General features: G+C 41.7%; 1 protein-coding gene and 1 pseudogene across 2 annotated transcripts; both read right to left on the reverse strand.

Annotated features, from left to right (window-relative positions):
• Nucleotides 1–313: 313 nt before the first annotated feature.
• DNAAF10 (dynein axonemal assembly factor 10) lies at nt 314–26220 on the reverse strand. 2 transcript variants are annotated; one of them, XM_062209558.1, is made up of 8 exons: nt 25939–26220; nt 18215–18315; nt 14629–14759; nt 11404–11505; nt 8007–8122; nt 7178–7312; nt 4595–4692; nt 314–1578 (listed from the first exon to the last, which is right to left on the reverse strand). In XM_062209558.1, the coding sequence occupies exons 1-8, from the start codon at nt 26119–26121 to the stop codon at nt 1371–1373; spliced, it is 1074 nt and encodes a 357-aa protein (XP_062065542.1). In that variant the 5' UTR covers nt 26122–26220; the 3' UTR covers nt 314–1370. The 2 variants fall into 2 exon arrangements, with proteins under 2 accessions (XP_062065542.1, XP_062065543.1); XM_062209559.1 differs by lacking the exon at nt 314–1578 and having other exon boundaries at nt 4594–4692; nt 25939–26219.
• On the reverse strand, nt 24105–24186 carry LOC133773118 (U4 spliceosomal RNA; annotated as a pseudogene).
• Nucleotides 26221–26528: the final 308 nt, after the last annotated feature.

A 26528-nucleotide genomic window follows, 5' to 3' on the forward strand; every position in this document is an offset into this window, starting at 1 on the left:
CTTCGGATCGGCACAGCTCTGGCCATTGCGGCCATTTGGGGAGTGGGCCAGCGGAGGGAGGACCTTTCTCTCTGTCTCCCTCTCACTGTCTGTAACTCTACCTGTCAAATAAATAAATAAAATCTTAAAAAAAAAAAAAAAAAAGAAAGAAAGAAATACAGGTACTTATCCTTGTTAACTTAAAACTCTCTATTTACACTATGAAACTAAAGTGATCTAAGAGGGATTTTCACAAATTTTCCAGGTTTTCATTGAAAACTAAAACAAACAAACAAACAAAAACCAGCAGCGATATGCTTTTTTGTAAGTTCACATTAATTTTTACTTTTATGATAATAGAGCAGCATTGTTTTATAAAATATTTGGGGAACCTATGTTCATCTTCTGAACTGAACAGTCCAAACAAATGACTCTCCCTGAACCCCTGACATAACTAAAATGTTCCATGTGACAAATGTTCTAGGTGGCTCTGTCCTCTTGAATGCAGGTGGGGAAGAGGAAATTTCAGAAGTGTGATAAACTCTGTGCTTCAGGGGCTTAGCTAGTAAACATACAATGATCATTAAAAAAAGGGAATGAAGAAGTTCTCATTAAGCACTTGTAAAGCAAATATAAGTGATGATATTGACTTTATTAACAATATTAACAGAACTAAAGCTTCCATAGCTTTCAGAAACACAAGTTTATAGTCATTGAATATATTAAAAAAGATTGGCCAAAAATAGGCCTACAAAACTCCCATAATCTTGAACATCTCACCTTCATATGCAGTAGTCAATAACCAAAACTGCTACTGACTTCACTCCTGTATTGCAGGTAACAGACAGGCCTTTGTAAATCACTGTGTTTCATTTTGAGTTATACTGTTGGACACAGCCTGACAGTGCCACTTTGGTATTTTATAAAATAAAGCTCGCTGACACTAAAATTTCTTACAATGTAGTAATGGAGGTTAACTCCCAGTTTTTTCCCAAGGCAAACTACTTGAAACCAAATGCAGTGATTGCTAGCATCACGTTATCAACACTGAAACACACCGCCAGTGTGAGGATAAAATATGGAACATTGGGAATGCAGAATAAACCTAAAACATGTTGAAATACTGACAACTACTGACTTTGTATAGGAAATGGAGATGGGGTAAGACCTGGTCCTGGGGTTCCCATACACGACAGCAAGCCAGCGTGTGGCATGCTCACGAGCACACCCAGGGTCAGGCTGGGGCTGGCCTGGAGGTTTGCATCTGGGGCCTTTGTTCATGAGCCAAATCCAAATCTGGTCAATGCAGGTCAGGGGAGCCCAGCAGTAAGATCCACATCTTAAACTCCATGCACGTCCCTCCGGAACGTTTCAAGTCCGAAGTCTTCAGATCAGAGTGTGTGGAGTTTTGTAACAATCAGTACTCTCACCACTTGGTCAAATGAACTACAGACGCAGAGGCCCCTTTTATCTGGACTCCAATCCAGACTGGAAATGGGCTGGGTTGACAACGTCACATTCTGCAGGAGGCTGACGGAGCCCGCAACTCCCATGTCTACTCCCTCAGAATCTTTCTTTGACCGTCGAACAGGGTATTCACTGAAAACAAGATCGAAGTGGTTAGGAGAGATCAATCCTTGCATTCACCACTCCAGTTTGACACACACACTTCAATGACACTATTTTGATTCCTAAGTTGGTTACTGTAACTAATAAAGAATCTTGATACTGTTGAGTTGTATGCAAATAAAAAGACACTATTCCATCCTCAACCCAAGCCCCAAAACATCTCACAAAGAAGGGTCAGTTTTACTAAAATCCTCTAAATATTGCTTTTATTCAACATGCACCTGTATTTCCTGCATTTTCTCTTTTTAATATGAAAATATTAAAGAATGTGAAGGTGATCTAGCATTCTTTAACAAATGCACCTGGTGCTGTTAATAACCTTTCATTGTAATTCTTCTCTAAATTTGGATCGCTATTCAGCACAGGCAAACAATATATGCAAAAGCGAAAGCTGTGGTAACATCCACGGAACCTCATCTGATCAGAATGGAAAACTGACAGTGGGGCTCCACCTTACAGATCCAAACCTGAGGACCTTCTGTGTACCATTTATGTGGGAAGCTGCTGCTTGGTGTAGATTTTAGGCTTTTCAAACATCATTGCTTCAAAGAAGGAACAAACGATTCTGAGAACATTGGCTTACGTTTTTCAGCTGAAGATATAAATGTATAAAGTAAGAAGAGCTGAAATGTAACAACTCATTGACATGACCTGGTCTGACCAATCTGAGAGGGGAGACAGAAAAAACAGCCCTCTCTTTAAGAGGCATGGGATACAGAAGGAGCTGGTGGGATACAGGGGGACCCCTCCTCAGAAGGCCTTTCCTAGCTCCTATGCACCCATTATGACACCTCCTTCACACCAAAACACTCGTAAAGGACAAGAGTTTAAGAGGCACAAAGCAAGCGAGGAGAGCAAAAATGGTAAGAGAAGCAGTAGGCAGATATCCTAGTATTAGATAATCTTGCCCTCGTAGAGCCCGCAAATTATTTTGATTGAAAGAATAAACAGTCTACCTACAGATGCTTTTCGGATACCTCCTGGTAAAGCCTGTAGCTATTCAGTCTTGAAAAGATAACATAAAGACTTTTAAAAAATCTTTCATGTTTTCTATTAGCTAAAGGTATGTGTGTGTGTGTGCGCGCGCACATCTGTGTTTCAAATACTCAAAAGAATCAGCATGTTGGGGATCATTCAAAGAAACAAATGCTGAATAACTAGATGAGCTCTTCTAGGAATTCTTAAAGCCCTCAACAGAGGGGGCAGTGCTGTGGCGTAGCGGTAAAGCTGACCCCGGCAACGTGGACATCCCATATAGGTGATAGTTCGAGTCTCGGCTGTTCTACTTCCAATCCAGGTCCCTGCTAATGGACTGGGAAAACAGCAGAGGGTGGTCCAAGTGCTTGGGCCCCTTCACCTACATGGGAGACCCAGAAGAAGTTTGATTCCTGGCTTGGGTCAGTCTGGGCCAGCTCTGGCCATTGTGGCCACTTGGAGAGTGAACCAGAGGATCTCTCTCTCTCTCTATCTCTCCCTCTCTCTGACTCTGTAACTCTGACTTTCAAAAAATAAAATAATTTTTTTTAAAAAAAGTGCTTAATAAATATTTATAATTTAATTGTATAAGCACCAAGGCAGACCAGTAAATAGAAGCAAAGCTAAGTATTTTTTTCTCAAACCAATTCTCTTTACTGGCCCAACCCTTGTCAGCAAAGCTCCAAACCAACGTGAAGATTAGACTAGCCATTCATCACAGGAAGGACTAAAGTCCACGTTGAGATAAAAGTCTCATTTCTAATTTCACACAGAGCCAGCTTTACTGAGATCACAAAATCCATTATTCTGCTTGAAAATGTGTTCCTGTGTGGGTTACAAAGCAAACTGGAACCCGTTCTTCAAGTACTCAGCCTGGAGACTGTAAAACAGTGGCATGCCACTGCACGGGTCACCTAGGGGCACTGGTGGGGCCTGGCAGGGGCGGGGAAAGCACGGAAGCATTAGGGAAGCTCGCGGGCAAAGGTGCCTGGAGAAGGGAAATGCCCACACAGCCTGTGTGCCCGGCCCAGTCTCCGAACACTTCTCCTTCCTTTTTTGCCCACGGAAACCTCATCATTCTGATCTAAAGCAGGCACTCCTAGTGTTTTGAGTCGGTTGGATCCCTAAATACTTTAACAAGGTCTTTCCAAGTGTGTTTCAGAACCTCTTCTGGCTTCAGAAGGAGCTAACAGATAGAGAAGGATTCCGTAAATGTAAAAACCCCAGACATAGTAAGGGTGGTAGCTTTCTTCTTACATCATTAGCCAAACGTTATTTTTGAAAACTCCTTCATTTATCGGCTTCTGTTTTTGTTTGTTTTTCCTGAGTGATTTTAGAGAAAGATTTCAGGTTTTTTTCCCCCTTCCAACTATATATTGTTTCATTAATAAAAGTATTCAGAAATACCATTCACGTTCCAATTTTTATTAAGTCTTTAAAACTAGCAGCTGACCTAGTACCTACCATGTTAGGGCCCTCAGCATTCAGGGCACAGGGTATGGGAACAGCCCAGAAGCAGAAAGCAAACCCCGTGAGAGGCTTGGTCCTCGAGATGCTTTGCTTCTGTGACAATGTTTTTTAATTTAGCCAGGGGAATGATCAGGATCAGAAGCTAAGTGTTCCCATCCCTTGCCTATCTTCTTAGGGTAACGTTCTAATAACTAGAAGATAATATTTGACAAAAGTCTTTGTTCAGATTTGTCACATTCTCAAAAATTATGATTTCAAAATCTATGAAAAGAACTGCTTCTTGTTCTGCAATAAAGACACAAAGTAATGACAAATATATTTGGTGTGTCAAAAGAAGGTGAATATTTACTGAGTATGAAATAAAGACTGAGTAGAGGGGAAAAAAAGCTTACAAAACAATAGTTACGTAACATCATGGAATTTAAAATCATACCAAAATGAACCAAGGCACAGGAGGAAACAAGACAAAAAAGTTCAATCTAATCCCACTTCACACCCACAAGGAACTGCAAAGGGAGCAAGGCCCCAGGAAGACACTCACTATTTCCAGAGGTGAAGGCTGCCAGCGCCCCCGGCCGTCAGGAAGAGCTCCCTGTTCTGCGGCAGGTGTCGGACCTGCCACACCGTAGACTTGTGGGCCTAAACAGGATGAGAGGGACACATTGGTTTATATGCTGAATGGTGTCTTCAAAGAGAGGCCTTGGAAATAAAGCATTTTTACTACACCTTTGACTGCTATAGAAATAAGTAAGCCCTTTTTTTTTTTTTCCTGGGTAGTCTCTTTATAATGGCTACACAGATTTATAGGGGCCCATCAGAAACTAGAAAGAGCACCATTTTTCTTTATTGCTTTAAGAAACAAAGTGCTGCTTGATTAAAACAAAAGAAAGATATAAGTCTGTTGAAGTTTACAGTACCATATAAATTATGAAGGTAGATTTTGTACATTTAAATATCTCCAGCTCAGACTGAGGGAAAAAATACTCAAACTACAAAAACTTCTTAAGGAAAAAATGAAAACTGGATCTTTTAAACTTTTATATTTATCTTCATTTTATTTTGAAAGGCAGATGGTGGTGGGGGGGCAGGAAGAGACAAAGAGAGGGAAAACAGACCTAAACACTGGTTCTCTCCCCAAATGCCTCCAAGAGCCTGGGCTGGACCAGGCCAAAGCCAGGAGCCTAGAAATCAGCCTGGGTCTCCCACGTAGGTGGAAGGGACCCAAGTACTGGAGCCAACACCTGCTGCTTCCCAGGGTAGACGTCAGCAGGAAAATGGATCAGAATGGGGGAGGAGGGTCTGGGATAAAAATCCAGGTACTCCAATATGGGATGTGGGCATCTTAATCACTGTGCCAAATGCCTGCCTCTGAATTTTAATTCCTGCAAGTCTTTAGTTTCACAGCAGAATTGCATGGAGAGCATACAGCATTCCCAGTTATAGGCTGAATTTTACCTTGGAGTTCCCAGAACGATATTTTCAATGTATTAGCATTTGCTTGTCTGGTCTTCAAGATAAGGGACACAATGACTTAAAGACATTGTTTACAGTCATAATAAGTCAATGCCTTTAGCGGTCACATTAAACTAAAAGATTAAAAAACGGCAAGGTTAGCACTTTGTCAGCACCTCCACAGTAGCCCAGTAAATCCATCCTAGCAATGCCATATTCACCGTGGAGGAACTTGAAAAATAACAGAGACAGAGGGAGGAAGAGAAAGAAAGAAGAAGAAAGGAAAGAGGGGAATGAGCAAATGACTTCTACTTTATACAAGCAGTGAGGCTGGCTGACTTGATCTAAGCCACACTTGCACACTTCACATCTTAGTGATCAGCCTTGATGCCTGATCTTAAGTCTTTCTAGAGAACTTCCATGAGCAGATACAAACACACACTTCAAAACACACACTTTACGTGCATGAGAATTCCCAAGTGATTCCACTTAAACTATTGAAACTTATTTTGCTTTTTCTTTAACTTCTCTTTTTCTTCTGGAAATTGAGAAAAACACTAAAAGCAAGTAGGGAAATGACCTCTTAACATATATGAGAGTCACTTATACGACAGATTTAGCAATTACTGGATTAACTAAAAACAACAACCAAATTTTCGAGAGGATACTATTACAGATAATGTGTTGCAAATTATATTTGGAATACAACTTAGTAAAGTCCTGTATATTGGTGCTAGATAGTTAATATATTCTGCAATGACAAAGGCAAAAAATTATAATTTATAGCTACTTGTTAAGAATTCAGTTCATCAGGCAATGATAGTAATTTATACACAATAATAAGATAAAATAGGAAGATCTGAGAAATCCTAATGAATCCATGGAGGCAGGAGAGGGAGTAAGGGAGGAAAGTCTCACTTCTTAAGCAACCGATTTTAATCTTACAGGAACTACCAATCTCTAACTGATCTTTTATTTATATGTGTGGCTCGAGTCGCAGTTCCAGCCCATCTCTTGCAAATGACAAGACATTTCAGCATCAATCTTATGTGATCCTTCACTTTTTTCTTGGTTTTTAACTAGTATTTTCCTGTAGTCAGGTTTTCCTCATCTGTTTTTCCAATGCTGCAATGCCAGGTTTCCCTGTAAACTACCTCGAATACTATTTAAAACAAAGCAATGTTAGAAATAAATAAGCATTTATGAACACCTGCTATGTATCAATTACAGTAATGAGCTCTGTAAATAATTTCATGGAAACAGCAAAACACATTAAAAAATAAAATGTGATGAAATAGCATAATGTATATATACTGATCTATTTTGAAAAATATAGAATTATGTATCAGAACAAACATGTATTTATCAGAAAACATCAGGTTGGGTTTTGGCGATCCAATTTTTCACCTCAGCTAGTTTTTTTCTGTGATTGCTCCTATACTGCAAAATCAGATTCCTCGCTAACTAAGATCTTTATTCAGGAAGTCTAAAGCTGATAAACTTTGGGAAAGTACTCTTTGCACAGAAAACTTGTCAAGATCCCACAAGAATGCATCAAAAATAGCTTCCTTCACATAAAGACCTGGAAGGAACCTTGGTGACTCATTCGATTTATCCATCTAAAACAAGCTATCACTCCTCTTCATAGAAAGACATTTCTCCTCATGTTTACCTTTTCTGAGACAGAGGCAAAACCCTTGGTTGGATGCTGTGTTCTCATGTCAAAAACATGGAATTTTCCTTCCAGAGATGTAGCTACTAACTTATTCATACTTATGTCTTTTCTGTCAAACTCCAAGCTGCACACCTGAAAAGGGAACATATTTATTACTGATAGTCTCCTCATTTTTACAGAAGAGGCTCTTTGAAGCTAAGCAAAAGAGCTTTAAAATGATCAAATCATGTGAAAGCACTTTTTAAAAAACCATTCTGTCTTTTCAATCAATACTGCCAGTACTGTTAGTGTAAAGAAATTCCTCCCCTGTTAACAAACAAAGCCATCTTGCCTTCCCATGGTCAGTGGGTGCATTTGGAAAGCCAGAATGCAGCTTTCTCCATTCTTTTAAACAGTGAAGTGAAGGCTGACGTTAGCAGTCAGGAAGGAACCACATTCTCTACCAAAGGTGCACAACTCAGGCACCAAAAACCTGAGGGTACTCGGGGAGGCTAATGCTACTCCTGGCTTCCTGAACCTAGCAAGAGAAGGCCTCTTGGTGGCTCGTTTTGTTAGCACACTGCACGACCCAGAGGGACCACACAAAGCTCTTAGGGGCGGGTGACTCCCCCGGCACTGTACAAACAGGACCAGAGTGTGTGTTCACTTTCCGAAGAGAGGACTCATGCTTTTTATAGATTTTCAAAGGAGTCTGACCCCAAAAGCTTAAGAACCATTGGCAGAGGGGTTGACGAGATGGGGTAATAGAGCTGCTTTCTGTTTGTAGTGGTTCAGAGGTGGCTGACGACATGCTCAGAGAAACCAGCAAGCATTAGAATGCAATTACCCCATTTTTGATGTTTGTCTCCCACCGTAATGACATATTTCGGAGGTCAAAGAGTTTGATATCCCCGTTGTCATAGCCAGCACAAACCACACGTTCTTCCTGATTATAAGCATTGCCTGGAAATCAAGATAACAACAGTTCAGATCTTTATCATGATAACATAAATGCTGCAAAAAAAGTGTTCTATGAAACTGCACAGAAAACTCAGAGCAAAACAAGATGTTTAAAAACTCACACTGGATGGGAATCCTATTTTATCAGCCATACTGGGACATCAAGGTTACTAATTTGATATCTAATGGCCCTTTTCTTGTAAATAAAGCTCATTCACTAAAAATCTCTACTGAAGAGCTATGTGAAAGTGTTTACTAGATTCTAAGTTGAAAGAAAATGCTCTCCATATAGTAAATATTCACAGATGAGCAGCTCAACTATGAGGGTCTGCAAAAGTCCATGAAACATGCATGCTATGAAAAAAAAAATATGGTATGTATGGATCTCAAAATGTTTTTGCACCAAAATAATGTTTTTGTTTTTTAATTAAAAAAAAAAGTTTTACCTATGTATTTATTTGAAAGAGAGTCATGAGAGAGAAAGAGAGAGAGAGAGAGAGAGAAAGAGATGGCTCTTCCATCTACATTCCCTAAATGTCTGCCACAGCTGGGGCTGTGCCAGGTGGAAGCTTGGAATTCCATCCCAGTCTCCATGGAGGTGGCAGGAACCCAAGGCCTCGGGCTATCATCTGTTACTAAGCAGGTGCATCAGCAGGAAGTCAGCTCGGAAGTTGAGGCAAGACTAAATCTCAGACACTTCAATACGGGATGTAGGTGTCCCAAGCAGAGGCTTAACCCATTGTGCAAACACTTACCCCTAATTCCATATTTTCATGAACTTTTGAAGTACCCTCATACATTTAAACATAGAGGGAGGTGTGGGAGGATAAACACAGCTCTGCTTCTCATTACTTTCTTTGGCAGTAACTATATTTGAAAGCCAACAGAAACTACTTTAAAACTTATTTTGCAAAATGTTGTTCTAGTGTTATTCTGTCTCTGCCAGGAGATCTGAAAGATGAGGCATGCTGGGACATATTTTTAGTGATGTGGATGATCAATACCTAAATTCATCCTACTAGCATTTAGTCCCTGAGTTCCTCTTGATGAGGAAAGAGTTTTAAGTGAGAGGGAGGCCCCTGTCCCTGTGTGAGGCCTTGGTTCTCTGCTGCTCCAACTTCCTCCTCATAAACTCCAGCCCAGAATGTCCATGGTGAATTCCCCCTGTCTAGACCATGGGCACCTTATACTCTCAGACACCAATCTGAACTCTTCCTCTTTCCTTACAACCATTCCTCCCCCTGGGAACTCACTAACATCAATCAACAACATCATTCACCGGACAACCAGACTTAACATTCAGTCATTTTGGACAAATCCTTTCCCTTGTTCCTTGTATTAAGGAAAAAAAAAATGCCAAATTGTATTTATTCTGCCACAACACGCACATTATCTTCTGTCTCCTCGCCTCTGCTCCAGTCTTGTTGCTTCTAACCTATGTCTTGCCTGGAATACCATGAAAAATGCAGAGTTCATATCCCCTGTGCCACTCATCTCTCCCCGCGACACATCACCAGTTAATTTTCCTACAGCTTGGATCACATCTCATCTATGCAAAAACCCCAGGCAAGCTCACAGCTACCTCCGGGCCATTCAAATGCCTCTGGCCAGGGTGCAGCACCATCCCTAAGACTATTCCACCCACCATTCCCTTCTGCCTATGTTCTTGAGCACTGCTCAGTGGTTGAAGTCCTGTGTATTTTTGGTCTGGACTCAAAATGGTCTTCTGCCCAGTCACCTCTCTCTGGATTCCTTCTGAGTTTCTCCCTGTCTCCCCTCTTATCACACTTCACATAAATATCAGGCCCTCTTTTCTAAACTATTAGCTTCTTGAGGTTCAAATGAGTTTGTTTCACATTTGCACACACAGAGTACCTTGTACATAGTTGGCATTCATAAAAAATTGTCATATTAATGGACCTTTTAAAAATTTAATGTCCTATAGTTCAAATTGTACTTACAACCCTGAGATCAATACTGAAAAGGTTTTAACAGGTCCAAAGATAATTACTTTTTTCATTTCATTAAAATGGTCATTCTAAATACTGATCCTGAAATTTCTCCCAAAGTGCATACATTTTAAGTTCATATCTCCATATAATAACTTATTTTAAAAATTGGAAATATGAAACTTTTTTTCTGATTCAATAACAGCCCAAAAGCAACATTAAAAAGTTAAAAATAGTCCAGGGTAAATCCTGTTCTTAATGCCAGTTATCTATGTAAGATAATAATACTAAGAAAAAGAGGGAAGAAAATTCTATGGCCCATATCTTGTAGCATCAAAAAGTAATTTAATTTTGGCAGTAGCATATTTTCAAGGGCAAGTGCCAATTAGAGCCCTATCAATTAATATTGAGTATATTAACAGAGAAACACAGTTATCAAAATGATAAGAAATAATTCTGCAATGTAGTAACTATTTCCTAAAAAACCACATATTCTGTAAAAAACATGATGTAGGGGCTGGCATTCTGATGCAGTAGGTTAAACTGGGTTAACACCAGCTGCTCTTCTTTTGATCCAGCTCCCTGCTAACACACCTGGGAAAAGCAACAGAAAATGCCCAAGTGCCTGGGCCCCTGCCATCAATGTGGGAAACCCAGATGAGCCTCCTGGCTCTGGCTTTGGCCTGGCCCAACCCTGGCCCTGGCAGCCATGAGGAGAGTGAACCAGTAGATGGAAGATCTTTCTCTCCCTCTCTCTCTCTGTAATTCTACCTTTCAAATAAATAAATAAATCTTTTAAAAAAAGTTAATACAAGCTTAGGTTACCATATGCATTTGAGATTCTGTTTAGCTCCAGTAATGGCACTAAACTAGGTTAATACTGTCTAAACAGAAGTACATTTTACTAATAGCAAACATTTTTGAATACTTCATAATGCAAGCATGATTCTAACATGTATACACTTTCAGTTTTCACAGTAACACCATCAAGTAAAGTCTAGTATTAGTACCATTTTGTAAATGAAACAACCAAGGATCAGAAGTGAGGTGGGTAGCTTGTCCCAGCAAATAGTGGAGCATGCCATTCACTCTTTGCTTCACTAAACTCTTAGAATAGTCCACCAAACAAGCCCTGGGGCCATCACTCACTGCCTCCCAGAGTATGCACCAGCAGGGCTATATCTCTGCCTTTCAAATAAATAGGAAATAAAGAATTTTTTTAAATTAGAAAGAATAGCCACAACACAGCTTGTCCAGAGATGATCAGGAATCTTCTGAGGCTGTGGACCTTTCATCATCTGATCCTTAAAACCCAAGCATTGCTCAATAACTCACCGAACGCCACAGTCCAGCAGTCTCTCTTGTGTTCTCCTTGTGCAGGCTCCATGTTAGCAACAGGGTCATCTTTTTGCCTCGGGTCCCACACCTTTACAGTTCCTGTCATGGATAAAAGTAAGGTGGCAAAATGCAATCGGGAATGGTCATGTTTCTTTCCCGCATTCTCTTCCTACGGCCCCCTGTGTACATGGCAACAGTACAGATGTTATGACGTCTGAAAAATATTCTAGTTTCTCCAACTTCTAATTAGTTTGAAGTATGTACTTGATATCAAAGATATGACTCCTATGTTACTGTCTGACTTGATTGCCAAATTAATGGACACACAGAAAAGCAACAGCTGTTCCTAGGTTATCTACAAGCTATTGATCAGGCAAACACAAATGTCACATAATTCAAATCATGCCCTCGGTTCTTTGTTTGAGCCTAAAACAAACTAATGTATTATTTAGAATTATACTGGTGTCATTTTAAAATTTTTTCCTTACTATCTGTGTAATCATTGATGCTTTTTAAAATTTTATTTTTTAAAGGTCAGTTTTGATTTGAAGGGGAGGTGGGGGATAGAGATAGCTGGAAGGATGGATGGATGGATTGATAATCTTGCCAGGCCAAACCCAGGAACCAGGAACTCCACTAGGATCTCCCAAATGGGCAGCAGGGCCCGAAGAGCCATCCTCTGCACAGTAACAGGGAGATGGATCCACAGCGGGGCAGCTGGCCCTCCAATGCGGGATGGCAGAACTGCAGGCGGCAGCTTAGTTTGCTGTGCCACAATGCTGGCTCCAACCTTCCTTACACAAATGAATATACTCTAATGTTTACTCTATGGCTTCTATATGGGGTTTTAGAGTATTACTTCATGTAATACTCTATAGAGTACTATCCTAATATTATTCTAATAGAGAATTACTTCATGTGGGAGACCAGGAGGAAGCACCTGGCTCCTGGCTTTGGATCGGCGCAGCTCCGGCCATTGCGGCCATTTGGGGAGTGAACCGACAGAGAGGGGACCTCTCTCTCTCTCACTGTCTGTAACTCTACCTCTCAAATAAATAAATAAAATCTTAAATATATATATATACACACATACATATATATATGTATATAAATATATAAATATAAATATAAATATATATATATATATTTATATATTTATTTCTTGGGGCCGGCCCCATGGTGCAGTGGGTTAAATCCCTGGCCTGAAGTGCAGGCATCCCATATGGGTGCTGATTCTAGTCCCGGCTGCTCCTCTTCCCATCCAGCTCTCTGCTATGGCCTAGGAAAGCAGTAGAAGATGGCCCAGGTCCTTGGGCCCCTGCACCCATGTGGGAGACCCAGAAGAGGCTCCTGGCTCCTGGCTTCGGAATGGCACATCTCTGTCCGTTGCAGCCATCTGGGGAGTGAACCAGTGGATGGAAGACTTCTGTCTCTACCTTTCTCTGTAACTGTCTTTCAAATAAATAAAATAAAAATAAATAAAAATAAAAATAAAAGGCTGCCTTAAGAAGAAAAACATTTCTCACAAATGTTAGAAGAGGTTATCTTACACTGTAAGGTTTATACAAATTGATAAGATGTACAGTAAGTATGCAATAGCTAAATGAACAAAGAACATAAACAGACAACTCACAAGCCAAAACCAACTACTAAACAAAGGCAAAAGTTAACACAAGTTAGAATGGAGTATTGTTTTATCTATAAAATTAAGGGAAAAAAGGAAATCAATGCTACTAGGGGAGATTGGAAATCTATTTCATGTACCTGACAATGTCACAGAAACTTTGGAAAGTCTAATACTAAATTTTAAGAACCATAAAATATGTTTATTCCAAAAGAGTTACATATATGACAACATTCATTTCTTCATTACTTTTAAGCCACTCTCCCAAAACAATAAACAAAGAACTTAAAGTACACTGAATGCTCATCAACAGTGGCATAGTTAAGCACATTGATACAGTCACATAATGGAATATTATAGTTCTTAAAATAATATGAAAACTGGAAACAGCAAGATTTATATATGACAAAACATTAAATCAAGAAGGATATGAAATTATATTTATACTGCTAAATATACAAAATGGTATATAAAATTGGAAAGGCAAATAAAAATCTAATGGTTGGGGTAGTGTGATAAATTCAGTATTATTTGCCTCTTATGTTCCATATTGCTTTTATGATTGGAAGAACAACTGATTTTCTTTTTAAAGATTTATTTTCTTTCTAAAGATTTATTTTCTTTATTTGAAAGGCAGAGTTACAGAGAGAGGAAGGAGAGAGAAAAAGAGAGGGGTCTTCCATCAGTTGGTTCATTCCCCAAATGGCCACAACGGTCAGGGCTGGGCCAGGAACTTCTGGGTCTTCCATGTGGGTGCAGGGGCCCAAGCATTTGGGTTATCTTCCACTGCTTTTCCAGGTGTGTCACAGGGAGTTGGATTAGAAGTGGAGCAGCCAGGTCTCAAATCAGAGCCCATATGGGATGCCAGCACTGCAGGCAGTGGCTTAACCTGCTATGCCACAACCCCCGCCCCAGAACAACTGATTTCTAAAACATAACTGCTGTTAACTATTTTAAAATGATATATTTTAAATCAGTTTCCTCATGGTCTTGAATAGTTGTTAAAAAACTAGTCCAACCAAGATACCGAGTCTCTCATGCATCCCTGAGGAAGCCATACAAATTGCGATTGGGTCTCAGTCATTCCAACCAGTACTGGCCACAGCAGATGAAAAAGGCCAGGAGTGCCCTCTATCACGCCCAGTGCGGGGAGCTCGGAGCGCCCTTGGAGGGCTCTACCACACCCAGCACGGGGAGCTTGGAGCCTCAGTTTCCTACCAGCTGTCAATATGACAATTTTCACAAGTACTAATTCTGCTTTTTAAAAAAAGAAAATGAAAAGCTGCCACCCACATTATATCGTCAGCTGCCTCAAAAACCTGTAAAGACATTTTAAATCCTTCAAGGTTCAGAGGAAACTACCATTGTTAGTTGAACTAACTCGGTACTAAAATAGTAAGTGCTATATGCCTCTATCTCAAAATGCCCCGAAGTCTGAAACGACTGAGGGATACGCCATCCAAGTTGCCTATGAAAAGAGCAGAGGCAAAAGTGTTGATGTCAGGGTCAAGGTGATGCTGAGGGGGAGGGGGGATTGCCATGTGGACAGGAGGCCGCACAGAGACTTCGTTTTAGACACACAGACTACATCGACTCACCATCTCGACTGCCAGTCACAATTTCAGGGGCTCCTTCGCCGACTCCCAGTCCACCCACCCCATCAATGGTGTTGATGATTTCTTTATGGCCCTTTACAGAATACACTGGCACCTCTGGGGCTTCCAAATTCCTAGACAACAAACACAGCTTCTTACTTACACAAACCTTTAATTCCACTAATAAAATATAAGAACACACATCATACCCGGATTTTTGTTTAAAAATAAAGGTTTTGCCTTCTAAATTTTTCTTTCCACTTCTAAATTTTTCTTTCCACTTAAGTGTCTTTTAAGTACACAGTGAGAACTGTGATTATTCAACTTGGAATTCACACGCCTGAGCCCATTTTACTTACTGCTCTTCAGAGAGGATCTATCTAGGTCTTCCACGTCAGAACTACCAGGTGGGCTTGTTAATAAATGCAGGTTCAAAGGCTTGACTCTAGACATAATCAATCAGGATCTCTGGGATGGTCCCCAGGCTGCTGACTAGCTGGTTCACTGAAGTCTGATAACCAGTGCTTCGAATAAGGAGTGTTTCCAAAGTAGGTCTTGGTGGCTTGACCTTGAACCCCTTTTGAAGGATATGTTGTACATGTTTCTTCCTTCACTGTGCATTATTATTTTCTTATTGATTTTCCACAGATTGACATAATATGCTTTTCAACATCTCATCATGCTGCTCACAATGAATATAAGAGCAGGCCGAGCCAGCGCCGTGGCTCACTTGGCTAGTACTCCGCCTGTGGCGCCGGCATCCCATATGGGCACTGGGTTCTGGTCCCGGTTGCTCCTCTTCCAGGCCAGCTCTCTGCTGTGGCCCAGGAGGGCAGTGGAGGATGGCCCAAATGCTTGGGTCCCTGCACCCTCATGGGAGACCAGGAGGAGGCATCTGGCTCCTGGCTTCAGATCGGCGTAGTTCCGTCCGTTGTGACCATTTTGGGGGGTGAGCCAACAGAAGGAAGACCTTTCTCTCTGTCTCTCTCTCTGTCTAACTCTGTCAAATAGGGAAAAAAAAAAAAAAAAAAAAAAAAAGAGCAGGCCGGGCTGAACTTTGCCTACTTCATAGTTCAGTGAAAGGCATTCAGGAAAGGTGTTCAGCCTGTCTCCTTGCTTCTACACTAGAAGGGAAGGTGATGAGCGCTTGGCCAGGCTGCACTCATCCATACCTTTCTTGCCTCCCTGTGTTTCCTTCTTTCTTTCAATTTTCTATGGGAGCCCATTATTCACATTTCCCACAGTCAGATTCCAAAACTTATACATCTTTTTAAAAAGAGTGTGACTACTCATGAAATGTGATCCCAATGTATTACTGGGCCACAATTTATTTGTAAATTCTCACTAATCAAAGATCAGTGCTTCTTCAACCTAGTTTAGAGATGACGTTTACCTTTGTGCCATCATCATGAAAGCATCAAAGGACTAAACAGGACTCTGGTCTGTTTTATCATTTTTTCAGATTTTAAAACATTACTTTATATAAACATGAAATTATAAGACTTGTAAGACTTATGAATGAAAGTAAGTTGTAATACCTGTTCTACACTAGGAAACTCTATTAGGAAGATGGTTAACCATTATGTTTGCTGCATATTCTTTTGTTAAAACATATTTATTTATTAAAATAACATTCAGACTGGCTTCTCTCCCAATATGTCTCAAAGTATATGATATAACATGAAATGTATATGAACAAATGAGTAAGCGCTGATTTAATTAATTAAGCAGTTAAAGCAAGAGGAAATTGAAACTGTTTTATTTTGGTTTATATAATAATTTTAAAATAGATTAATAAACAAAATAATTCATTTATAAAGTAGCACATTCTAAATGAGCATGAAGAAAAGTCATGATAAAATATGATGTAAGGAAGATAATTTCTCTCTAGAAATTATATGCTTTAAATGATTAATAATTCCCATGAAAAGTAATTAAAGGGGAATTTAATTCATCATTCAAATTTAAATATGCATAAATAACTCTTAGGTGAGATATAAAAATTAAAGGTATTTTGCACAATTGTGATTTTTCTGGTCCTAAATAGGTTTGATTTGTCACATGTGTTCATAAAATAGTGTGCTTAGGTGTTATTAAATCATTAAAAAAACAAACTTTAAAATGTATTGGAAGTTCTACATTAAAAATAACTAAAACAAGCAAAAACTGAAGGAATCATTTTATAATGCCAAATCTTTTTGTTGAAATGTAAACAATATAATTTTTCCATGTTATACACATGCATTTTTGTATATTGTATCTTTTTTTTTTTTTTTTTTGACAGGCAGAGTGGACAGTGAGAGAGAGAGAGACAGAGAGAAAGGTCTTCCTTTTGCCGTTGGTTCACCCTCCAATGGCCGCCGCGGTAGGCGCGCTGCAGCCGGCGCACTGCGCTGATCCGATGGCAGGAGCCAGGTGCCTATCCTGGTCTCCCATGGGGTGCAGGGCCCAAGCACTTAAGCCATCCTCCACTGCACTCCCTGGCCACAGCAGAGAGCTGGCCTGGAAGAGGGGCAGCCGGGACAGAACCGGCGCCCCGACCGGGACTAGAACCCAGTGTGCCGGCGCCGCAAGGCGGAGGATTAGCCTAGTGAGCCGCGGCGCCGGCCTGTATATTGTATCCTTAAAGACAGAGACTAAACCTTTATAAATAAGACCACTAAATGCTAGCACCAAACAGCACATGTGATAGTAAGTACTGATAACATAATTCAACATGTCTAAAGAAAATAAGTATTTTTCTTATACTTTTTTTTTCCCCACGTGATCAGCAGGGAGACAGAGAGCTACCATCTGCTAGTTCAGTCCTCAAATGCCCACAACCTGCGAGGGCTAGAGCCAAAACTAGGAATACAATCTAGGTCTCCCATATAGGTAGGCAGGAACCCAGTTACTTGAGCCATCACCAACGTCTCCTAAGGCCTTCATTGGCAAGAAGCTAGAGTTAACAGTCAGACCCAGGAAGGGAACTGAGGCACTCCAATGTGGTACACAGGCACCTTAATTCCTAGGCCAAATGTCTACTCCAGCTTAGCATTTTTTTTTTTTTTTTTAATTTTTGATAGGCAGAGTGGACAGTGAGAGAGAGAGACAGAGAGAAAGGTCTTCCTTTGCTGTTGGTTCACCCTCCAATGGCCGCCACGGCCGGCGCAACGTGGCCGGCGCACCGTGCTGATCCAAAGCCGGGAGCCAGGTGCTTCCTCCTGGTCTCCCATGGAGTGCAGGGCCCAAGCACTTGAGCCATCCTCCACTGCACTCCCGGGCCATAGCAGAGAGCTGGCCTGGAAGAGGGGCGACCGGGATAGAATCCAGCACCCCAACCGGGACTAGAACCTGGTGTGCTGGCGCCGCTAGGCGGAGGATTAGCCTGTTGAGCCATGGTGCCGGCCCAGCTTAGCATTTTTTAAAGACTAAGTTTGAATATGAAACCCAGAAGCATACATTAAAATAATTCTAATATTTTATAGTTAAAATTGACTAAGGAAAGAAACATTTAAAAATTAAAATTCTATTTTTCAGGGAAAGAGTAGTAAGGCTATAGAAGAAATCGCTTATCTCATCTCTCCAGTTACTGATTAAGTAACCTTACCATATATGAAGATTTCCACCAAAGTCTCCAGTCGCTAAGTGTCTCTGCTGTAGAGATGCTGCACCAAATGTTCCACATTTAATGGGTTTGGCTTTTTCAATCTTGATGGAAGGAAGGAAGAGATGATACATTATTTATGTTAGCAGTTATTTATAATCCACAATTTTAATGGCTCAATTATAGGACTTAAATAAGACATATAATATAAAAGGCAATGAAAAATAAAAATGGTCATGATTTCCCTTTTGTCATTTTTCCACTGTTTCAAAGTTTATAACTGTCAAAAAGAGTTCTGTCTTTCCTCTCACTTCAATGATGAGACATTCAAATGCTGACAGCTCTACCATCTCCACTGGTTAGCAAATATTAAACTTCCAACTTTTTAAAAAGATTTTATTTGAAAGGCAGAGTTACAGAAAGAGAGATCTTCCATCTGTTGGTTCAGTATGCAAAGGGTCATAATGGCTGGGGCTGGGCCAGGCTGAAGCCAGGAGCCTGGAAGTTCCAACATTTAAGGTGATATTCTGTAAGATCTTCAGTGGAAAGGGGATCATAAGGAAGATACTATTCCTTCCAGATGGCTACAAGAGCTAAGCGGCTCATGTGTCTTTTACATTTTCCCTTGCAGAACCCTACAAACTGAAGATGTGGGGCCAGCTCTGTGGCATAGTGGGTAAAGCCGCCGCCTGCAGTGCCGGCACCCATATGGGTGCTGGTTTGAATCCTCACTGCTCCACTTCCGATCCAGCTCTCTGCTGTAGCCTGGAAAAACAGTGGAAGATGGCCCAAGTCCTTGGGCCCCTGCACCCATGTTGGAGACCTTGGCTCCTGGCTTTGGATGGGCTCAGCTCTGGCCGTTGTAGCCATTTGGGGAGTGAACCAGCGGATGGAAGGCCTTTCTCTCTCTCTCTCTCTTTCTCTCTCTCTCTGCCTCTGTAACTCCACCTTTCAAATAAATAAATAAATCTTTAATCAAGGCACTTCCATTAGTTTGTGTTGGCCCATCTTCTGATTCCAATTTCTCCACCCCAGACTCTACCTGCCAAGGACACTAAAATTCCTCCTAGAGTCCAGATGCTTTTCCTGCTAAGTTGGCCCTGGAAATTTTGGAATCTGTAGTTAAATGAGGCCATTGCATCACACCACACTCTTGAACTATCATAACACCTTCCATTATGCATGCGTGTGCGCACACACACACACACACTCGCATTACTAAAAGTCTCAGCAGGGCGAAATTATTATTCCTTGTATTTAGTCTCTTAATCTTCAAAATTTTTAATTGTTAATGTTTATAAAGTATTACCTGTTCCCTCTAAAAATTCGAATGCAACAAATCAATGAAATAGTGAATCCCTTTAACACTCCAGAAGCAATCTCCATTCTTCTAGACCTCTGCCTACACATTTGCAAACACTTAGGTTTGCAATCTTTTCCTTCTGCAGAGTTCTCCTGTTTCCAGGGCATCTCCCCTGGTAAGTGAGCCAATCTTCTGTCCTCCCTTTAGGGTTAGCCTGTCTCAAATAATTTCAAAAATAATTTTCATATAGGCCATGTTATCCATATAGGGTATATCTAGCAATTTTCAAAGTAGAAAAGAAAGTTAACCTAAGACAAACTATATGTGGACTTCCCTTTCCTAATTAAAAAAATAACATTATATAGTGCAAGGCTTAGAAACTTCTGGACACTGAACTTTTTCACTATTTGGGAGCTGGATAAATAAGAAGTTACAATGTCAGATCTGAAAATAAAGTATCCATAGCCTCCTTGGGATTGTCCAGTAAACAAAATCAGCCATCTACAATAATATGATAATAAAAGACTATATTCCTGAGAAGCACAGAAACACCAAATGCTGATTTTTCAAAACATGAGTGGTCTGCAATGGCATAGGCTGTTCACTGCTTCAGAACACTGACAATTTCTTTTCCTTTTTTTTTTTTTTTTTTTTTTTGACAGAGTTAGACAGTGAGAGAGAGAGACAGAGAGAAAGGTCTTCCTTTCTGTTGGTTCACCCCTCAGATGGCTGCTATGGCTGGCATGCTGCACTGATCCGAAGCCAGGAGCCAGGTGCTTCCTCCTCGTCTCCCATGCAGGTGCAGGGCCCAAGCACTTGGGCCATCCTCCACTGCACTCCCAGGCCACAGCAGAGAGCTGGACTGGAAGAGGAGCACCTGGGACAGAACCCAGTGCCCCAACTGGGACTAGAACCTGGGTGCCGGCACCACAGGCGGATGATTAGCCAAGTGAGCCGTGGTGCCGGCCTATTTTCCCAATTTCATGAAAGAGTATCTTGAAATAGAGCAACACGGAGGATCAACATTTTGTCAACTTAACAAAGCAGGTTCCAGCTCCAGACTACTTCTGTTCTGCTCCCCTCTCCCCAGGATTAAAGGACCTGAAATAATTCATTAGTGGTACAGCCCTCGTCACTCTGAGGACACAGCTCTAGGGTTAACTCAGAGTCTTGACTATGCCCATTCACGGAATGGCCACCAAGCCCTGGCTCCCATTGTCTCCCATGGGGCCTGGGCCTTGCCCAGCTCTACACGGAAAGGGTTGACAATGGCTTTCCGGTTCTGAGGCAAGAAGCTGGCGGTCCTGACAGGCAGGAACGTGGTTCCAACGGCATTGAGGATCAGGTACTGCAGGGGCACTCACGTCACCTACTGAAACAACCCTTTGGGAAAACCGTTCTCAGAGAAGCATGGAACATCAGTTGCTCTCGGTCTTTCCAAGTGGCTACAGCGTCCTGCTTCCTGTACTTCTATGCCATGGAGACCCCTGATGAGGGGTTTTCTTCTCCCTGGGCCATGAAAGAGGTAAGAACTAACCTCCAGTTCTCACTCCCTGTGGTAAGCACACAGCTCATCTAAGATTTCACTCAGCAACCCTTTCCTCCCGTGTTACTCCTGTACCTAGCTTCTGCTTGTAAACCTTAGAACACACTGATTTTTTTGGTGCCGACATGAAATAATAGGGTAATTTAAAAATGCACCCAAAACAAAATGGATCTGTGTTTCTCAATTTTTAAAGTTTTCTTCAAATAAAATTGTAGCTTATTTGTTATAAAGTGGGGGCTGTCATTGTGATGTAACTGATAAAGCTGTCTCCTCTGACACCTTGGCATCACCTATGGCCCACTGGTTCATGTCCCAGCTGCTGCACTTCCGATCCAGGTCCCTGCTAATGGCTTGGGAAAGTAGCAGATGATGGCCCAAGTGTCTGGGCCCCTGCCACCCATGCAGGAGACCTGGATGAAGCCCCTGGCTTCTGGTTTCAGTCTGGCCTAGCCCTGGACGTTGTGGCAATCTGGGGAATGAACCAGCGGATGGAAGATCCCTCTCTCTCTGTAATTCTGACTTCCAAATAAATAAATAAATACATTTCTTAAAAAAAAAATAAATAACAAATACTAGCATATGAACACACCAATAAGAAAACAGATAAGAGGACTTCGAAACCTTGTGATATAAAGATCTGAATATGCAGTCAGATTAGTCTGCTGAAAAACTCATCCTTGTGCACTGATACGACTTGTCCAATGTCCTGGTGTTTCCAAAACAGCACTGCCGTGCGCAGATTCTCCAACACCTGCGCATGTGGGCAAATTGCTACCTTGGATGGAAACAGCAAACTAGACCCAGTCCATTTCATTTCCTCATAGGTCTTCTACTATCAGTCATTTCCACACTGGTCATTGCATGCATTCTAAAAGGGAGTCTTTATTACAAATGTACTGGAAAGAAATAAAATGTACCTACATGCAGAAACACAAACTTACAGGCACCAAAGCCTGTGGAATACAAAATGTACAAAGCTCTTGGAAATCTGGCCTTGCCTGTCTGTTTCTTGCTTTTCCCCTTCCACTTCACTCCAGCAACATCAGGGTCATTTCCACCTCCAGGCACTGGCATCTGCTGTTCCCACTGCTTGGGCTGCTCTTTCCATCGGCCTCTCTCCTTCTTTCAAATCTCAGAGACCTTCTCTGGCCTCCACTCTGCAGCTGGATGCTCAGATCACGATCACCCAGGCTCTTTAATCTTCTTTATTGTACTTAGCAACAAACTTATTTTCTTCACTCCATTATCTATTTCTTCCCCTTCTAGAATGTGAGCACCGTAAGAGCAGGGCCTTGTCTAATAACCTGGTAAGCTGCATCCATGCAACATATATTGAATAAAGGTGTGACTGAATCTTCATTTCACAACTTTACCAGATAGAAGCATACAGTACTCTGCTTCCCTTGCTCCCTCGTGTTCTCTTCTCTGTTGTATTAAAGGAACACAAAGAGATGCATAGAACCCAGGGGACTGTTGTGCAAGAATTAAGCTAAACTCAGTATGTGAACATATTAGCACCTTATGACTGCGTACAGCAAGGAGTGTAACTTAACTCAGCAGTTAAGTGAACTGCACTGTCCAGTGGACTTAGAGAAAACGACCCATTTTCTCTCTCCTCAGCCATTCATGAACATCGTCATGGTCCCCAAGTTAAAAGACTACTGAAAGCTAACTTTTTATAGTTCCCCAAAGGGATCCCTCTCTGCCCCTGTTAGATATTTAACATATGGAAAAAGAAAAGAGGAAAAAAAATTCAGTGGCAACTTAAAATTACTAGAAAACGGATTAAGTTTTGCAAAAATTGTTCCACAAAGAAAATGTGCACACAGTAATCATTTCTGCTTTACCATACTCAAAATGACCATCAGTGATGGGCACACTTGACCTCATGGTTGATTTCCCCTGCGACAATAACAAGTTCACATGATTAAAGGAGCCCATGATTGATAATTCCCAGGAGAGCTATTTTTGTTCTATCTGTGGGTGGGTCTAGTACAGCTTGTCAGTATTTCCTCCTCCACATCCTGGCACTACATAATTAACATGAAAAGGTTTAGTCAACCAAATGCTAACAAGCAGTATATTCGTAGCACAGGGGCTATAAAAGCAGAACTTCATTCCCTTATCACTAATTTTGATAGTCAAAACATCCACAACCATGCTTCCATTTCTCAGGGCCATCCCTAGTCCATATCCTTTGTGCCAATTAGACAAAAAAAAAAAAAAAAATGTTGCCCTTAGAGGGTGGAGTTGTACACACACACATAAGGCCTGATGAAAAAGAGATGGATTTCAGCTCCCCAACACGTGGCCAGACAACCTTGTAGGTACAACAAACTGCTCAACTGGACGTGGAGGCCCACCCCTCCGGGCCCTAACTGTCCTTTTTAGTGTTGAGATAGGGAAGCCATCCATGAAGACTGGTTTGCTCCTGTCACTCATTTTTTATCTTAGAGGCAAGAGCTTGGGAGCACATGACTTAGTGTGGCTCCATAGTGATTAATCAGGTGTGCTTCCTAATATTTTAGTAAATAATCCGGCTAGCCCAGTGGCTCTCAACCTTGGTACTACTCTTTAGAATCATCTGGCAGAAGTTTAAAAAACCACTGATGTCCAGGCCACGCTCCAGTGTAGACATACCACAGTACCACCGTGAGACAGAATTCCTAGGGTTGTATCAAGGCAGGATACTTGAAAACACACACACCTAACAACAACAATACACACTTAGGTGATACTGACGCACAGGAAAGGGTGAGAATCATGGAATCTGTATTTAACCCATATTTTTTCCATTGCATAACCACAGCCAAATGAGTTACTGGAAGTGGTTTTGTAACTGTTTTATCATCTTTTCAGACTTTAGGAGAAGGAACTATCCTTCAGGTATCACTGGTCCATTTTTTAGCACACTACCTTGAAAAAAATAAGTTCTTGATAGATAATCTATGGTAGAATAAAAGAAGATGCAGAGGATCCTGATGAAAATATAAAAAGGAGTGATTCCTGGCAATTAGACTATGGTGGTATTTTCTATTTTCTTCTTTTTCTATTCATATTTTCAATTAGCAATAATTGTGCCTTGGATAAACCTTATTGGCTACGATACTGCCACTGCACAAAGCTCCTATTCATATTTTCTAAATGTTCTATCATGAACACATACCACCTTTGCTAAAAAATTTTTTTATTCCTAGACTTCCACAAGTATCTCAAGAGACAAAGAGTACCATTTCACTCAATGGAATAAGTGCATTCCTGAAATATGTACAAATCATATATAAATGCTCTCTGGTTGAGGTTCAATTGGCATTTGCTACTAATATTTCACTTCTAAGTTTCTTTGCTATTTCAATGCTATACCAACTTAATTAATGATCAGTAAACCATTACGTAAATTTCTCAAGTTATATCCTATTTACAAACATACATCCATTTTAATAAGTAATTTATTGAGTGGCTGCTCCTTACAAACCACCCTCAAGAAAGGCACTGTCCTTACTCTCCAGGAGCTTACAATCTAGTGAGAGAAAAATGGAACCAACTGTATATTTCTGGTATAGATAGTGAGTCCTATAGGAATGCAATGTAAGGAAAAGTTGCTTTGTGTGAGGATCAAGAATTTCATACATCAGATAACCTGAACTGGATGTTACACTAGCAAAAGGTGACCATGACCTAAGTGATGAACAACATAAGGAAAGGTGGAAAAGAGTAAACTATGTTTAGAAACTCTCCGTAGAAGGCTTGGCTACAAAGAACAAGAAAACAGGCATCTGGGGAACCTGCAGTGGAGGCCGCCCTTACATACCTGCCCAGGCAGGCTTGCTTACCCAACTGTCCTCAGGCTTCCTATCAGCTGAACCCCAACCTCCTGCAAGCTGACGCTCCCCACGTAGCTCTCGTCCTTCACTGCAGGTTTAGCCCATCACAGACCTGAACTCCTGATTCTGACTGACCATCATTCTCAGGCAACCCACACCAGGACATTTACAAAGCTGTAAAAGTTGTTACAATACTAGTTGTCACGCAATCTTTTCACCAGTCATCTTTACAAAATTTGTACCTCTGTTTGCCACACTCTTAGGCCCTGCACTGATGTTTCCTTTACATGTCCCACGGATCTTGCAATGGGTGGTTTCTGCTTATCCCTCGTTTCCTAAGGAGATAGCCTTTCTCCCACCACTAAGCTTCCCCCGGGGGGCTTCCTTTGGAAATAACATCTTCTAGAGCTAATCTGCCCTAGTAAGTTTCTGCTCATCCCAAATCTGTTTATACTCTCACAGTGTTGTGTTAAGAGAACTCATTTCGGTTTGTATTAAGGCATCATTGTTGGTTTGAATGTTTAACTGACTATCTCTCCATGAGATTGGGGTCACCTGCCATGCACATGCCTGCGAACAACAGGCCCTCAGCTGACGCATGTCCAGTGAATCAATGTTAGGTTGTCTCCTCTAAGTATTTACAGGCATCCGGGCGCCTGCTTCGTCTCTACTTCCATGAAAAGCACTTTCTAGCATGGGCCTATTAACAGACTCCAAAACCAACTAGGAACAGCCCCTAAAGGCCCCAGAAGGTAGACAGGTCACTTCCTAGAGACCTCGCGCAGGACTGCGCTGAGGGGGCAGGAGGAAGCGGGTCGGCAGGGCGCGATGAACTAGCCCGCCGAAGAGAACTCAAGACTAGAAAGCAAGTTTTTACGCCAGACGCATTCCTCAATCTGCGATCAGCTTCTCTGGTCCCACGAAGCTCGAGCTACGCTCTTGGGGAGCCGCTGGACGAAGACTCTGGCCAAGACAGCTGCAGACCCCAGGACCCGCACTCGCCACCAACGGCAGTCCGGAGCCTGGACCTGCGTCATCTCGACCCGGCACCCACCTCCCGAAGCAGCTTCAGGTCCCCGTGCTGGATCTCGTACAGCTGAATGACGCCGGTGCCCCGTGCGAAGTTGCCCACGGTCACAAACTTGGCGCTGCACGGCACCCACTTACAGTCAAACACTGTGTAGTTGAGGCTCTTCTGGATATGGGCGATGACCTGAGGCTTCTCGAAGGCCGACATGGTCCAGCCGATTTCGCCTCCCGCAACCACAAACACCAACCTGGAAACCAGACTCCAAACACAAACTAAGTTTGTCTCTCCCGCTAGCCGTACACGGCCCCTTAACGCTGGAGCAACTTGGATTTAGTTATCTGCGACGTGCCGGATGCGATGCTGAGATTGCAGAAGACGTTTCTTCACAGAAAGCTAAAATCTGATTATATCCCTTAAACGCGGTATTTAGCACATACGTATTATCGATGATGAAACACTTTGGCTGTTAACGGAGGGGTCGGAGAGCGACCACAAGAATCAGGCATATTTTAAGACCGCCCACACGGGTATGATTCAGGTCCCCAGCGTGGGACTTCTAAGGAAAAGGGGCGGAGCCCTATGCTTGATTGGCGAAGCCCGGCTCCGGCGCGGTG

This window comes from Lepus europaeus, chromosome 13, assembly GCF_033115175.1.
Source record: "Lepus europaeus isolate LE1 chromosome 13, mLepTim1.pri, whole genome shotgun sequence".
Lineage (NCBI taxonomy): Eukaryota > Metazoa > Chordata > Mammalia > Lagomorpha > Leporidae > Lepus > Lepus europaeus.